Genomic DNA, 14,756 nt, shown 5'->3' with positions numbered 1-14,756 from the left:
ATTCAAGGAGTAGAGATACTACCTTATTCATTTTCTTGTTGGTCACTTGTGTTCACATTGCTAATATCTTTAACCAATAGTATCTTTTTTATTTTTTAAAGCAATTGGGGTTAAGTAACTTGCTCAAGGTTACACGGCCAGGTGTAACCAATACTATCTTTACAGGAAACTGTTTTGAAAATGTTTGACTGTTTTGTGAGTTGAGTAAAACTTTGATCATTTAATCTGTAAATTAATTTCAGCTGAGCATACATAAACTGCAGTGCACTGAATAATACAATATCAAACAAATGAATAAGAGTACTCTTCCCAGGATACCTCATATCCTGTATATAACACATCATGTGACATAGATACTGAGTGAAGACATTAATATCGATATGCATAGTAAATATTTGCAAAACTAAATAATAAAAAGAAATTTTACTATTTCTCTCCTAAGAGGTGGCATGTTGTAATAAATAAAAGAGCTTGCTGCTGACCCAGGAAGATCTGGGTTCAAGTTATGCACCTGATGTACTATGTCTGGAATCCTAGATAGGTTACTTAATCTCTCAGTGGTCTTGGAAGTTTTCTAAGATTATAAGTTGCAGAGAAGGACTTGTATTGGTTGGTAAAGGGTAGGGGTTCCTTTTTACAGTTCTTTATGTCAGTGAAACCACAGGTTTAGCCCCAACCTTATTACCACAGTGGATTGTCTTGAACAGCTCTTGGGGTGAGGGAGGTCTCCATTTTGGAGGCCAGTGCACTAAAAAATTGTTTCTTAAATTGGCAGGATGACTTTAATGGCTACTTGGTTTTAGTCATTCAGTGGTTTCTACATCTACCTTACTGTGCTCTTGTCCATCTTGTCCATTGAAATAACATGAAAAATTTCATCTTATGCTTTGGAAAAAAAAATCCAGGCAAGTTATCAACAGTGTTTCTCTGAACTATTTTTACATTGGTCCAGACATAATTTCATCCATGTAAATTGCTCTGCAGGCAGAAATTTCTTCTACCATTGCAGACTGGTTACTGCTATAACTTATAATTTTAGAAAGTTCCTTAGGCCACTGAGATTAAGTGACTTGAAACCACATCATTCTGATTCTGAGGCAGTTGTTCTATCCACTGTAACTCTCACTGGTCTAATACAGTCAGAAAAGAAATTAAGTTAATCTTTGAGGATATTTTCTTGATTAATCCTTGCTGACTCTTTTTTTCTCATAGTTTCCTTTTCTAGATTTTCAGTAACTCTACCTTTAAAATCTTAGAATTTCAGCAGGAATTGCAGGGAAACTTACTGGTTTATAATTTGTAACTCTATTCTTCCATTTTTGGGGGGGAAATTATATTTGACCTGGGAAGTCGAGTTTATCTCTTTGCAGCAGATTCTTTTATTCCCTTGTTTATAACTAATTCTGTATGCGTTTGTATATAAACATCTGAGACCAAGATTTCCATTGCCAGGTCTTTTGGGGCTCATTAAATCCATGGTCAGGATTCTGCCGTTATAGTACTTGAATCTATTCCAGAAATACAAAGTTCTGTTTCTACCCTCATAACTAGATTTTCTTTTCCAAAACCTATTTATTTCCTTTTATTCCCCTGCCTTATATTAGCAAGACATAAAAAGACTACCTTTATTCTTAGAGACTTTGGAGTTTTGCCCAGGGCTTCATAATTCCTAGTGATGCTATCTAGGAAATAGCATTAGTCCCTTAACGAATCACCAGAATTAGGTAATAGTCAAGTTTTGACCAGTCTTATAAATGTGTACCTTTTTGGATTCATGCCCTGAAAATCATTTGATATCACTATTTTTAATATTATTGATAAATAACCAACTTTGTACCCCTCGGGAGGAATTTTATAACTAACATTTTGTGTCTGTTCTCATTTGAACCCTTAGTGGATGGTCTCATGTCATCACCTATTAATCCTCATCATGTTATTTGGAGTATAAGGAATTGTGCCAACGTCATAGGTCATGGCTCCCCATTATTTTGAAAGAGCCCTATATCTTGCTTGTTCCCCCTTGTCAAGAGTCTTTTTTTCCCTTTCTCTCCTGTGTTCTCATTCTTCCACCTTCTAACAAGGATACCACTCAGTTTTTCCAGCATTCTTTTCCTTATTTTCACCTTGAAGCCTTTCCATTTTGCTTTCATCATAGAGCATTGAATATCGACACCCTTTTCTCCCCTAGATTTTCTTCATGAATATAATGTATTTGGAAGACTTCAAGCTGAAGAGAAACCACTTGAACTTAATGAATATGGGAAAGTCTTCAGCAGTAAAAATGATCTAGGCCAAGATCAAAAAATACATACTGGAGGTACACCTTGTGGTTGTAACGACTGTGGCAAAGTCTTCGGTCAGAATCAACACCTTAAAATACATACGATATTTCTTACTTCCAAGAATCCCTTTGAATATAATGAATGTGGGGAAGCTTACCTAGATGAACATCACAGAATTCATACTGAAGATAAACCATATAAATGTAATTTGTGTGTGAAAGTCTTCAGCAGTAAACACTACTTAGGGCAACATGAGAAAAATCATACTGGAGATATACTCTATAGATGTAATGAATTTGGAAAAGCCTTTAGGAAGAAAGGAAACCTGCATGAACAGAAGAGAGCTCACTGTGGTGAGAAACCCTACTTAATTAATAAATATGGGAAAGCCTTTATACAGCAGGGAAGCCTAAAAATCCATGAGGTAATTCATAATGGAAAGAAGTCCTTTGAATGTGGTGAATGTGGGAAAGGTTTCAAGCATCGATCAGTTCTTTTGAGACATCAGACAAGTCATACTGGAGAGAAACCTTATATTTGTAATGAATGTGGGAAAGCCTTCAGCCAAAAGGGAAACCTTAAAATGCATAAGATAATTCATTCTAGAAATAAGCCTTTTGAATGTATGGAATGTGGGAAAGGCTTCAGAAATAGCTTTTCCCTTTTACAGCATGAGAGAGTTCATACAGGAGAGAAACCCTTTGACTGTAATGAATGTGGGAAAGCTTTCAGCCAAAAGGCAAACCTTAATTCACATAAGAGAATTCATACTGGAGAAAAGCCCTATGTATGTAATGAATGTGGGAAAGCCTTCAGCCAAAAGGCCAGCCTTAATTCACATAAGAGAATTCATACTGGAGTAAAACCATATTCGTGTAGTGAATGTGGAAAGACCTTTAGTCAAAAGGGAAATCTTAAAATGCACATGATAACTCATACTCAAAAGAAGCCCTTTGAATGTATTGAATGTGGTAACAGCTTTAGAAATACCTTTCATCTTTTACAACATGAGAGAATGCATATTGGACAAAAACCCTTTGAATGCAATGAATGTGGGAAAGGCTTCAGACATATCTCAGTGCTTTTAAGGCATTATAGAAGTCACACTGGAGAGAAACCCTATGAGTGTAATGAGTGTGGAAAAGCCTTCAGCCAAAAGGGAAACCTTAAAATGCATAAGATAATTCACACTAGGAAGAAGCCCTTTGAATGTATGGAATGTGGGAAAGGCTTCAGGAATAGTTTTTCCCTTTCACAGCATGAGAGAATTCATACTGGAGAGAAACCCTATGTATGTAATGAATGTGGGAAGGCCTTTAGCCAAAAGACAAACCTTAATTCACATAGAAGGATTCATACTGGGGAAAAAGCATATTCATGTGATGAATGTGGGAAAGCTTTTGGAAATAGCTTTTATCTTTTACAACATGAGAGAATTCATACTGGAGAGAAACCCTTTGAATGTATTGAATGTGGGAAAGGTTTCAGGTACATCTCAATCCTTTTGAGACATCAGAGAACTCATACTGGAGAGAAACCTTATGAGTGTAATGAATGTGGGAAAGCTTTCAGCCAAAAGGGAAATCTTAAAATGCATAAGATAATTCATTCTAAAAAGAAGCCCTTTGAATGTACAGAATGTGGGAAAGGCTTTAGGAATAGCTTTTCCCTTTTACAACATGAGAGAATTCATACTGGAGAGAAACCCTATGAATGTAATGAATGTGGAAAAACCTTCAGACAAAAGACAAACCTTAATTCCCATAAGAGAATTCATACTGGAGAGAAACCCTATGTATGTAATGAATGTGGGAAAGCATTCAGCCAAAAGGCCAGCCTTAATTCACATAAGAGAATTCATACTGGAGTGAAACCATATTCATGTAATGAATGTGGGAAGGCTTTCAGCCAAAAGGCAAGCCTTAATTCACATAAGAGAATGCATGCTGGAGTGAAACCATATTCATGTAGTGTTTGTGGCAAAGGCTTCAGTAATAACTTTTACCTTTTACAACATGAAAGAATTCATAGTGGAGAGAAACCCTTTGAATGTAACGAATGTGGGAAAGGCTTCAGACACATCTCAGTCCTTTTGAGACATCAGAGAAGCCATACTGGAGAGAAACCCTATGAATGTAATGAGTGTGGGAAAGCCTTCAGCCAAAAGGGAAATCTTAAAATGCATAAGATAATTCATTCTAGAAAGAAGCCCTTTGAATGTATGGAATGTGGGAAAGGCTTCAGGAATAGCTTTTCCCTTTTACAACATGAGAGAATTCATACTGGAGAAAAACCATTTGAATGTAATGAATGTGGGAAGGCTTTCAGCCAAAAGACAAACCTTAATTCACATAAGAGAGTTCATACTGGAGAAAAGCCCTATAAATGTAACCATTGTGGGAAAGCCTTCAGCCAAAAGGGAAGCCTTAATAAGCATCACAAAACTTGTAGGGGAGAGAAACACATTGAATAAAGTGAAGGGGCACTAGCCTATAGTCAAAGCTTAAACAATTATAATTCAGTACTTATAGACCCTTTGAATATAGTGAATTTGAGGAAACTTCACATAGTTCATTGGAAGCATGGGATTCATAATGGGCATAAACCCTGTGATTCAAATGAATAGGAAAACTTTCAGCTGAAAGGGAAAGTAATATACACTAGAAAACTCATTTGGGAAATCTTTTTCATGTAATGAGTGGCATTTTTTAAAATGTTATATAAACTTTAAGAAACAGACTATTATGCTGGACAAAACATGTGAATGTACAGATTATGGAAAAGGTTTCATGGGAAAATAAAATATCGCACAAAAGAAAATTCATACTGAAGGCAAGGACATAGTGTGATGGGAGCAAACTTTCAAAAAGTAGAGAGAGAGGATCATAAGAGACTTCATACTGGAGAGAGAAACTCTGGATATAATGAAAGCCTTCAGGCCAAGTCAAATCTTTTTTATACATCATAAAATCATTATGGTGAACAATTTTTTTTTAAAAATTGGGAAAACCTTCATCAAGAGGAGACAACTCACAGAACATCAGCTAATTTATATTGGTGAGAATCTCCACAAATGTAATGAATAGACCATGCCTCATTCCAGATGTCATGCTGGAATTTAACTGCAAATACATAATGGAGGGGAAAAGCTTCAGAAAATTCTAGTCACAGAATCACAGATTTGGAAGGGGTTTTAGAAGCCATCAAGTTCAACCTTCATTTGAAACAAAATTGCCCCTACAACATTTCAGATTACCACCTGGAATTTCTTTTAAGATTTTTAAAGAGGGTGAACCTGCTGCCTCCCAAGGAAGCTGATTCCATTTTTGGATAGGGCTAATTATTAGGTTTTTTTTCTTTGAAAAAAAGCTACATTTACTCCCTTCCTCATGCTTTTTCCCCTCCAACTTCTCCCTATTTCTCCTAGTTTCACCTGCAGCCAAGGAAAAGCTTAATCTCCACTGACAACACAGCAGATATTTGAAGATAGTTATTGTGTCGTTTATCCACCACCACCAACACTGACATTTTCTCCTCAGGTGAAATATCTTTTAGTTCTTTCCACTCATCCTTATGAGTTGGTCATGAAGTAAAGGCCTGTTGCCTTTCTAGTTGCCTTTTGCTGTACATTTCTCAGATAATACTAACATGTGGTTCCTAGAATGTGCAAATGAATACATACTACATGGCAAATATTTGGCAAATACTATGCTAAGTGCTGGAGATACAAATGTAAAATGAGACATTCCCTGCTTTTAAGCAGCTTACATTCTAATTGGCTAAAACCATGCAACTTAGGGGAATGTGTACCCAGGAAAATTGTTTTGAGAGATTTCACAGGGAGGGTGAATGGAGCCGTAGAGAAATTGGTTCACATGCTTTTTTTTTTTTTTAGCAGTAATAACAGCATTAATATAATTTTTGCCATGGTTCCTGAGCTGGAAAAACAGGCATTGGGGAATATGGGAGCAGGGGTATGCATATGGTGGCTTTAAATAAAGGTGGCAAGATTTCTGTTGTGGAATATGAAATGTGACTAAGGCCATCTAAATATAGGGAGCTATGTGATAACATTCACAAGTCAGCTTAGGTCTCAGGGTGAGAAATCCAGAGATGAAAAATATCAGATGACTATTTTAGATTAGAAGTTCTTGGCTTTTTTTGTTGTATGGACCCCATTGGCAATCTGGTGAAACCTATGGACCTCTTCTCAGAATAATGCTTTTAAATGTATAACATAAAATATTTAGGATTATGAAGAAAACTGATGTTGAAATACAACTATCAAAATATTTTTTCCATTTGTGTTCCCAGACCCCCTGAAATCTATTTGTGGTCCCTAAGTTAAGAACTCATGTCGTAGACTTGCTCTGGACAGAGTTAACAATGTGGCAGTATCTCCTTCATTCTGATGATTGTACTTCTCATGCAACCTAAGATTGAATTAGCCTTTTGGACTATTCTTTCACAATACTTGACTCTTTCTGAGCCTCTGTTCTACTCATATCTCCAGATGTGTTTCAGATCAACTGTACTCTAGCTATACCGTTTCTCCTTTGTACTCAGGTGTAAGTATTTATATGTTATTATGAAATTTCATCTTATTTAATTTGGACTAATATTTTAACATGCTAAGTTTTTTGGAATCCTGACTAGATAGTCCAAAGTGTTAGTTATCCTTCCAGGCTTTTGTCATGGTTTTTGATAACCTTGTCTTCTAAGCCATTATAAAACTCATATAGCCTGGGATTCAGCACATATCCCTGGGCCACTTTATTGGATATCTCTCAGATTGACTTTAAAAAGTTATCAAATGAAATCATCATTTATTCAGTTCTAAAGAAGTCAGATGAAATTTTGTTTCCGGTTACAGTAATGTCTGTTTTCTTAAGAGAGAAACTTCCTGTTACAGTATAATGTGACCCACATTGGAGATTCTATGCTTAACAGCTCACAAATTTAAGCTAGTGGTATTTAGGCAGTCTTTTGGTACTGTTATTTCCCGGTCTTTTAGTTAGAGATATCCAGGTAAACAAGCACCTCCCATTATTAGTTTGTAACACTGATTGATTTTTGCACAAGCTGCTGAAAAGTAGCAGGGTGTTTTGGGTGGCCTTTATTCATTTGTTAGCCAGTGCCTTATTCTGACTGCTGTGAGCCACCTCACAGTTTTGAGGCACTATTGATATATGAAAACTTACCTTTAGTAATGAGGCTAATGGATGGATCAAGCCAGCAGCATTATTTTTGTTACAGTTATTATTGTTATTAGTCTCATTCATTATTATGACCACTTTTGACTATATACCTGAATTGCAAAGTGCATCTCCTGTTTTGGGAGACTTTTCCTAAATAGAAGAATCTTTTGCATTAGATAAGATTATTTTAATGCTTTTTATATACATGTTAAGAATTGATCGTCTTCATTTTGAAAGATTTGAGAACTCTGATCAATGCAATAAATAACCACAACTCCAGAGGACTGCTAAGGGAGTGTGCTGCCCACCTTGTGAAAGGAGGGATGGGTGCCAGGTACATAGTGACACAGACATGTGATTTTGGACACGACAAATGTGTGAATTTGCTTGGTGTGACTATGCTTATTTGTTACAAGGATTGTGTTATTCTTTTTGTGTTGGGGGAGAGGGATCTTGTAAAGAAAAGAAAGAAGAGGAGACTCTTTGCAGTATTTTTTTTAAGAAGAGACATAAAGGATATGCAGAAGAAAATAGACAAGTAGGATAGCTTTGAAAGTAATGTGTTGAATTTTATTGTATACTTTTTAAAAAAACAGGCTGTGTATAATAGACGTTCATATTTTCACATATCCTGTTTTTTCTCTCCTACCTTGCATATGGAAAAATTCTGTTTCTTTTCCCCATTCATTTGAATCACAAGAAATATTCTTTTTCCATTAACTTTAGAATAAAAAAAAAATTTTAAAGGACGTAAGCTACTTGAGGGCCAGCATATTTCATTTTGCTTGTATCCCTAGCCCTATACAGAGCAAGTGCTCATTAAATTCTTGTTTTGTTTTTTAAAGATAATTAGTTTTCTTTGAAACATAGTCATTTGCAGTTTCATATAGTTACATGATAAAAGGTCAGTAATTCTTTTTCCCCTGTATAATTTCTGTAAAAGGCTTTGCACCTATGCTCTTAACAATAGTGTTGTCTGGGATGGCTAGGTGGTGCAGTGAATAGAGCGCTGGCCCTGGAGTCATGAAGACCTGAGTTCAAATCCGGCCTTAGACACTTAATACTTACTAGCCATGTGACCTTGGGCTAGTCCCTTAAACCCAACTGCCCTGCCTTCCCCTCCAAAAAGGAAAAAACAAAAAACAGGTTAAAAAAAGAATAGCATTGTCAAGGTCATTTTCAAACTATTTAGTTCCAAAATGAGGAGTTTGCCCATCCAGAGGTAATTGTCACTTTCCAATGTCACCTACTGTCTATTATCTTTAAATTAATTATGAATATCTGCACATCAGCAGTGTCCCTTCCCTGCCCCCAGTGAGCACCTCCATTGGATTCAACTAGAAGTCTTTAATATATACTAAGGACAAGTTGCTTCAGAAACTACTTGAGTTGGGAACATGTCCTTCAACTCAAACATATGAACCCTGGCCAGTTCGTCTTCCTAAATGGTTAAGAGCAGCAAAATTTCCTGGTACAAAATGACATTTTGCAACCTCCCAGCCAAATAAGATTCTAGTGTTTGTATCAGCATGGGAAAGGTTGGTTGAGGAACACAGTGTACTGAACCCAACCATGAATAGTTACTGTCTTTTCCGTTGAAGTCTACTTTCGGCCATAGAAGTCCTGAATGAGACTTGCTAGGTAGAATCCCAGTTGTAATTAATTATTTTGAATGAAAGTCCATTTCTTATTCTGCTGATTTTTGTTAATGTACAGAAAAGCTGACAATTTTTGTGATTTTAAGTCCTTTTTGATTGAAGTTATTGTTTCAATTTTATATTGAATCTCTAATCTTTAATATCATCTACAGTTCTATTTCATTTTTTCTTTGTATGTGCTTTTTCTAATTTCTTTTTCTTGTCTTTTTGCTACAGCTAGCATTTCTGGAACTATATAAAAAATAGTGCTAACAATTTGCTTGTGATTGATCATAAAATCTGGTGTTTGTCACAGATGATGTTAGCTCTAAGTTTTATACTCAGTAAGGAAAGGTGCACTTATTAGGCTTTTTCAGTGTTCTAAAGTGACAGTGTTGTATTTTAATCAAAAACTTTTTATGTATTGATATAATCTTGATTTTTTTTAATGTGACAAATGCAGTGACCAATCATGACTTCAGAAGATAGATGATGAAGTAAGCTGTGTTAGGGGGCTGCTGGAAGCTGTCCTAAACACAGGTAATAACAGAGTGGCATAAATAACTGATTTCACACAAGAAATGGCTATAAAATGGATTTATTTTAGAAGGATATAGTTGTCAAGTACAGGTCAAAGACACATTTTGATCTGATTCTGGTGAGTTCTAGTATCCTTTTTTTCCTCCATAGAAGTGAGCTTTGATTGGTGGCATCAAGTATCCCTTTCTGGGTATGTCCAAAGGGCCATCAGATATTATGTCACGAGTACAATGCCTCCTGTCAGACTTGAATCAAAGAAACCTTTGTGGTTTTGCTTCCTTTGTGGCAGAAGACTGTCTAGAAGTTTTCCTATTGCCTATGTAACTTGAATTTTGAGCTGTATCACAGTCTAATAATTTCCTCTGTTGAAATTCCATCTGTGCCTCAGGACCTTGTCAACCTGCCCCAGGTTATGTGGTAGGACTGACCTTTGCCTAGCCCACATTGCTCTCTTCACCTCTTACCAGAAAGTTACTGGATTAGAAACGTAGAATGAAGCAGATTTTCAGACATGGCCAGTAAGTTGATCTGTTTTGTTTGACTATACTTGTTTGTTACACAGAGAGGGTACTTACAGTGCCTTAGCAAGTAGTGACAGAGATACAAAATTAAAGTGAAAGAACATCAGTAAAACATGTAAAAATACAAGAAAGGAAACAAGTTCAGAAAATAACACAAATGGCAATTTTATAATTACCTGGCTAAATTTAATACACCTTTTCTTAAATAAACAAGACCACAGCTTCATATATAATCCTTTTTTCATTTTTGCATATTGAATATTTGGTTATACATATATATGTGTCTTATCTATCTGTATGTGTGTGTATATATATACATACATACATATTGTACACACACACATATAAAATCTCTTGCTTGAGTTCCTTTCCCACATGGTAATTGCCTGTTGGGAATTTTTTCTTTTTCTTCCAGGGAAACACTCTTAACACTCCTAACACTCCTTTCTTCTAATTCCTTCCCTCTCCAAACCCCTCCCTCCCCCATTGAAAAGAAAAAGAAACAAAAACCTTTTGTAACAGATGCCTAGTTAAGCAAGCTTCCTCACTGGCCATTTCTAAAAATGTATGTCTGATTCTATAACTTTAGTTTATTACCTCTCTGAGGTGGCTGTGATGCTTTGTCATTGTTCCTCTGGAATTGCGGTTTGTCATTGCATTTATCAGAGTTTTTAAGTCTTTGAAAATTGTCTTTATAATGTGGTTGTATAAATTGTTCTCTTGGTTCTGTTTATTCTTATCAATTTCTCTGAAACCATCCCTTTAATAATTTCTTTACAGTGCAATAATCCATTACATTCATATATTGTAACTTGTTCACCTGTTCTTCAGTTGATGGGCACGCCTTTAAATTTCCAGTTTTTTGCCACTACAAAAAGAGCTACTATAAATATTTTTGTACATATGGGACTTTTTTTTCTCTTTTGATCTCTTTAGGGTATTGACTTAGTAGTGGTAGGAATGAATCAAAAAGGCATGCACAATTTTTTAAAAAAGTTTTTTTTTTTTTTCCCTCAGTGGAGTAGGGGGGAATTAGGGATAGGTTTTCCCCTACTGCCTCAAAAAGAGGGTCATTGAAACATGTTTAAAATGCACTGAAGACAATAGAAGGAAAGCTGGAAGAATCACAAGCAGAACAATTCTGAAAATAACATGCTGAATTTATCATGTATTTAAAATGAAAAGAAAGCTATATGTAGTAAAGATTCATTTTTATGTGTAACCCTCTCTGTTCTATGTTCACTAACTTAGTTGATTTAGTTTGTTAAGTTCAGAGCAAAAATAAATGCAGGAAACAAATGATATGCAGCGTTTAATAACTTCTTGGGAATAGTTCCAAACTGCTTTCCATGGCTGGACAAATTCAGAACACCGCTAACAAAGAATTAGTATGCCTGTTTTCTTGTCATTACTCCAACAACTGTCATTTTTTAGTGTCCTCTTTGCCAGTCTGATGGATATAAAGGTATAATCAGTTGTTTTAAATTGCATTTCTATATTAGTAATTTGAGACATTTTTTTCATATGACTAATTGATAGGCTAGATTTCTTTCTTTGAAAACTGCCTGTTCATATCCTTTGACCATTTTTTCTATTGGAAAATGGCTCTTATTAAATATGAAGTAGTTCCTTATATGTCTTGATTATGTGGTTGTTATTAGAGAAATTTCAAATGTTTTCTTCATTGCCTTCTAATTTTAACCGCATTAGTTTCATCTATGTAAAAACTAATTTTTTAGTATCAGAACTATCTATTTTATCTTATATGATCTTCCCCATTGCTAGTTTAGTCATGAATTCTTCCCTTACCCATAGCTCTAAAAATATTTTTTTTCACAGATCCTCTCATTTGTTTTTGATGTGACCTTTTATATGTAAGCCATATATTCATTTAGAGTTTCAAGATATTGGTGTATGCCTAATTTTTACCAGATTATTTCCCAGTAGGTTTTGTAAGTAAGCCTTTCCTCCTGGAGTTGGGGTCTTTAGATTTATCAAACATTGTATTTGTTTTTATATCTTATGTACTGAATCTTTTCCATTGATTGATTTTCTTGGATCAAATTGATTTGAAGGCGTAAGCATAGAAAAAGGAAAAGCAGTTACCATCTTTTGCAGATGATATAATGGTCTGTCTAGAGAACTCAAAAGAGCTAACAGAAAAATTAAGTGAAGTTTCAGGATTTGAAATCACATAAATCATCAGTATTTGTATATTGCCAACAAAATCCATCAGGCCTGGATAAAGAAATTCCATTCAAAATAAGTAGGATGTATGAAATATTTGGTAGTCCATGTGCCAAGACACATGGGAATATAATGAATACAACTACAGAACATTTTACAGACCTAGACAGACTTAAATAATTGGAGAAATTTTAATTCCTCGTGGGTAGGATGTGCCAATAATAAAGACAGTACTGCCGAAATGACTGCTTATTTAGTGCCATACCAGTCAAACCTATCAGAGGATTCAGAGCTAGAAAAAAATTCCAGAATTCATTTGGAAGAACAGAAGGTCAAGACTGAAGAGAAACAATGGAAAGGAAGTGGTGTAGCTGTACTAGACCTCAGACCATATTAAAAAGCAGTAATCATCCAGATTAATTGGCACAGATCTGAAACTTGCAAGTGGATGTCCTGGAGGCATTTAAAGCTCAACATGTCCAACAGCAAGCTCAACTTTCTCCGCTTCCAAACCTCCCTGTATCTGTCTAGGGCACCACCATCTTTCCAGTCTGCCAGATTCATAACTGTGGTATTATCCTTGGCTCTTCACTCTCCCTTATACCACATCCTTTACAGCCTCTCACTCACATTCAACCTCTTCTCTATTCACTCAGCTACTACCTTAGTTTAGGCCCTCATCACCTTGCCTAGAGTATTACAACCACCTCCTAATTGATCTCCCCTCCCCCAGTTATTCTCCATTCTGGTCTATTTGCACATTGCTGCAAAAGTAATTTCCTTTAAGAATAGATTCAGTCATATGACTCTTCTCAGTCAACTCCGGTGGCTTCCTATTGCCTCTAGGGTCAAATGTAAACTCTTCTGTTTAGCTTTTAAAAGCCTATACAATCTGTCCCACTGCCCCCATCTTTCAGACTGACTGGCATTACTCCCCCTCACACTGCAATCCAGCCAGACTGGCTTCTGTTTCTCCTACATGACACTCCATCCTGTCTCCCCAGTTTTTGCTCTGGTTGGCCCACATGCCTGGAATGCATTCTCTCCTCTCTGCTGCGTAGAGCCCTCTTGTACGATATTGCCGAAGCACCATCTTCTGCATGAAGCCTTTCCTGCTCCCCAACTGCTAGTACCCTCCCTACTCCACTATCTTCTATTTAACTTCTCTGTATATATTTGTATTTATTCCGTTTTTATTTATGTTGTATACATTTATATATGTACTTGACTCCACCATTAATTAACATGTAAGCTCCTAGTGAGTAGGGATTGTTTCATTCTTTGTATTTGTATACCCAGTGCCTAGCACACAGTAGGTGTTTAATAAATACTTGTAGATTGAAATGTGTTTGTGTGAGTTTGTATGAATCTTAAATTCATGATTTGAACTTAATTTAATTTTTAATTAAAAAGAAACTCTAAAGGCCTAGAGAAACTAGCCCCTTATCTTGGAAATATCCTGTAAGAGGACTATGGCATGTTTCACAATCCCTACACCTGCTTTTCTTTCAAGATCTAACCAGCTGTAATTTAAATCCTTCAATAAAACCCCACTGTAATATAGCTGGATTGAGCATTGGATTTTTTTCTCCTTTGGAGAACTATTTGCTACCATCAAACCCTTGGAATTGTTTACTTGAACCTAGGACACGTGATTCTACAGATTTGGGGGAGGAGGCATGCAGTTAAATTGATAGAATCCTACTGAACAGATAAAAGTCTCCATCTTCTCTTTGGTAGTGGGGACAGCTAGGTAGCACTGTACACAGTGCTGCCTTCCTGAGTTCACATCAGACACTTAGTAGCCGTGCGACCCTGGGTAAGTCACTTCATCCTGTTGGCCTCAGTTTTCTCATGAGTAAAATGAGCTGGAGAAGGCAACAGCAAACCACTCTAGATCATGGAATTATTCTTTTGTAAGTCCAATAATTCAGATGCATTTTTACTTTAAGAAAGTTTCATTATCTCCTATTCAAATTCAAGCAAATTAGCACCTGTTATGTTAGGTGTTGCAATTATACAGTTAATTGTGGTGGGCTATTGATATCCTGTCCTCTTACTTACCCATGGTAAGTCTTCGGTCGTCACTGGCCTCCTAGGAGGAATTACCAGACAGAGCACCCGAGGTTTGCAGGAGTTGTTTATTCAGGCTCAGCTACATCGCGACTGCCCTGAACTTCCGTATCAGAACAACTTATAGATACACATAGCCAATCATCTTCCACAGCTCTATTCATTACCTTTTAAGGTCATACATCAAGCAAGCAGGCACTAGCCCATATACCATTACTTCCTGGCCCCCAACAGTTAATATATTAAAAAACAACCAGAGTTTCAAATCCAATTGTAACTGGTCCCTGTGCCTTGGTTATAAACCACAAAGGAACATTT

At 36.2% G+C, this 14,756-nt stretch overlaps 1 protein-coding gene across 8 annotated transcripts in view; it reads left to right on the top strand.

Moving 5' to 3' along the window:
- LOC138160777 (zinc finger protein 585A-like) overlaps window positions 1-13,709 on the top strand; it is a 36,174-nt gene extending 22,465 nt beyond the window's left edge. For all 8 annotated transcript variants that reach the window (XM_069087511.1, XM_069087503.1, XM_069087505.1 and 5 more), the window contains exon 6: window positions 2,189-13,709. In XM_069087511.1, the coding sequence (XP_068943612.1) occupies window positions 2,189-4,755 (2,567 nt within the window). In that variant the 3' untranslated portion in view covers window positions 4,756-13,709. The remainder of the gene's footprint in view (window positions 1-2,188) is intronic.
- Window positions 13,710-14,756: the final 1,047 nt, after the last annotated feature.

Source organism: Petaurus breviceps, unplaced genomic scaffold (assembly GCF_028583685.1).
Source record: "Petaurus breviceps papuanus isolate PSGF00001 unplaced genomic scaffold, PetGlider_PUasm1.0 182, whole genome shotgun sequence".
Taxonomy (NCBI): domain Eukaryota; kingdom Metazoa; phylum Chordata; class Mammalia; order Diprotodontia; family Petauridae; genus Petaurus; species Petaurus breviceps.
This window is presented reverse-complemented; position numbering and strand designations above follow the sequence as displayed.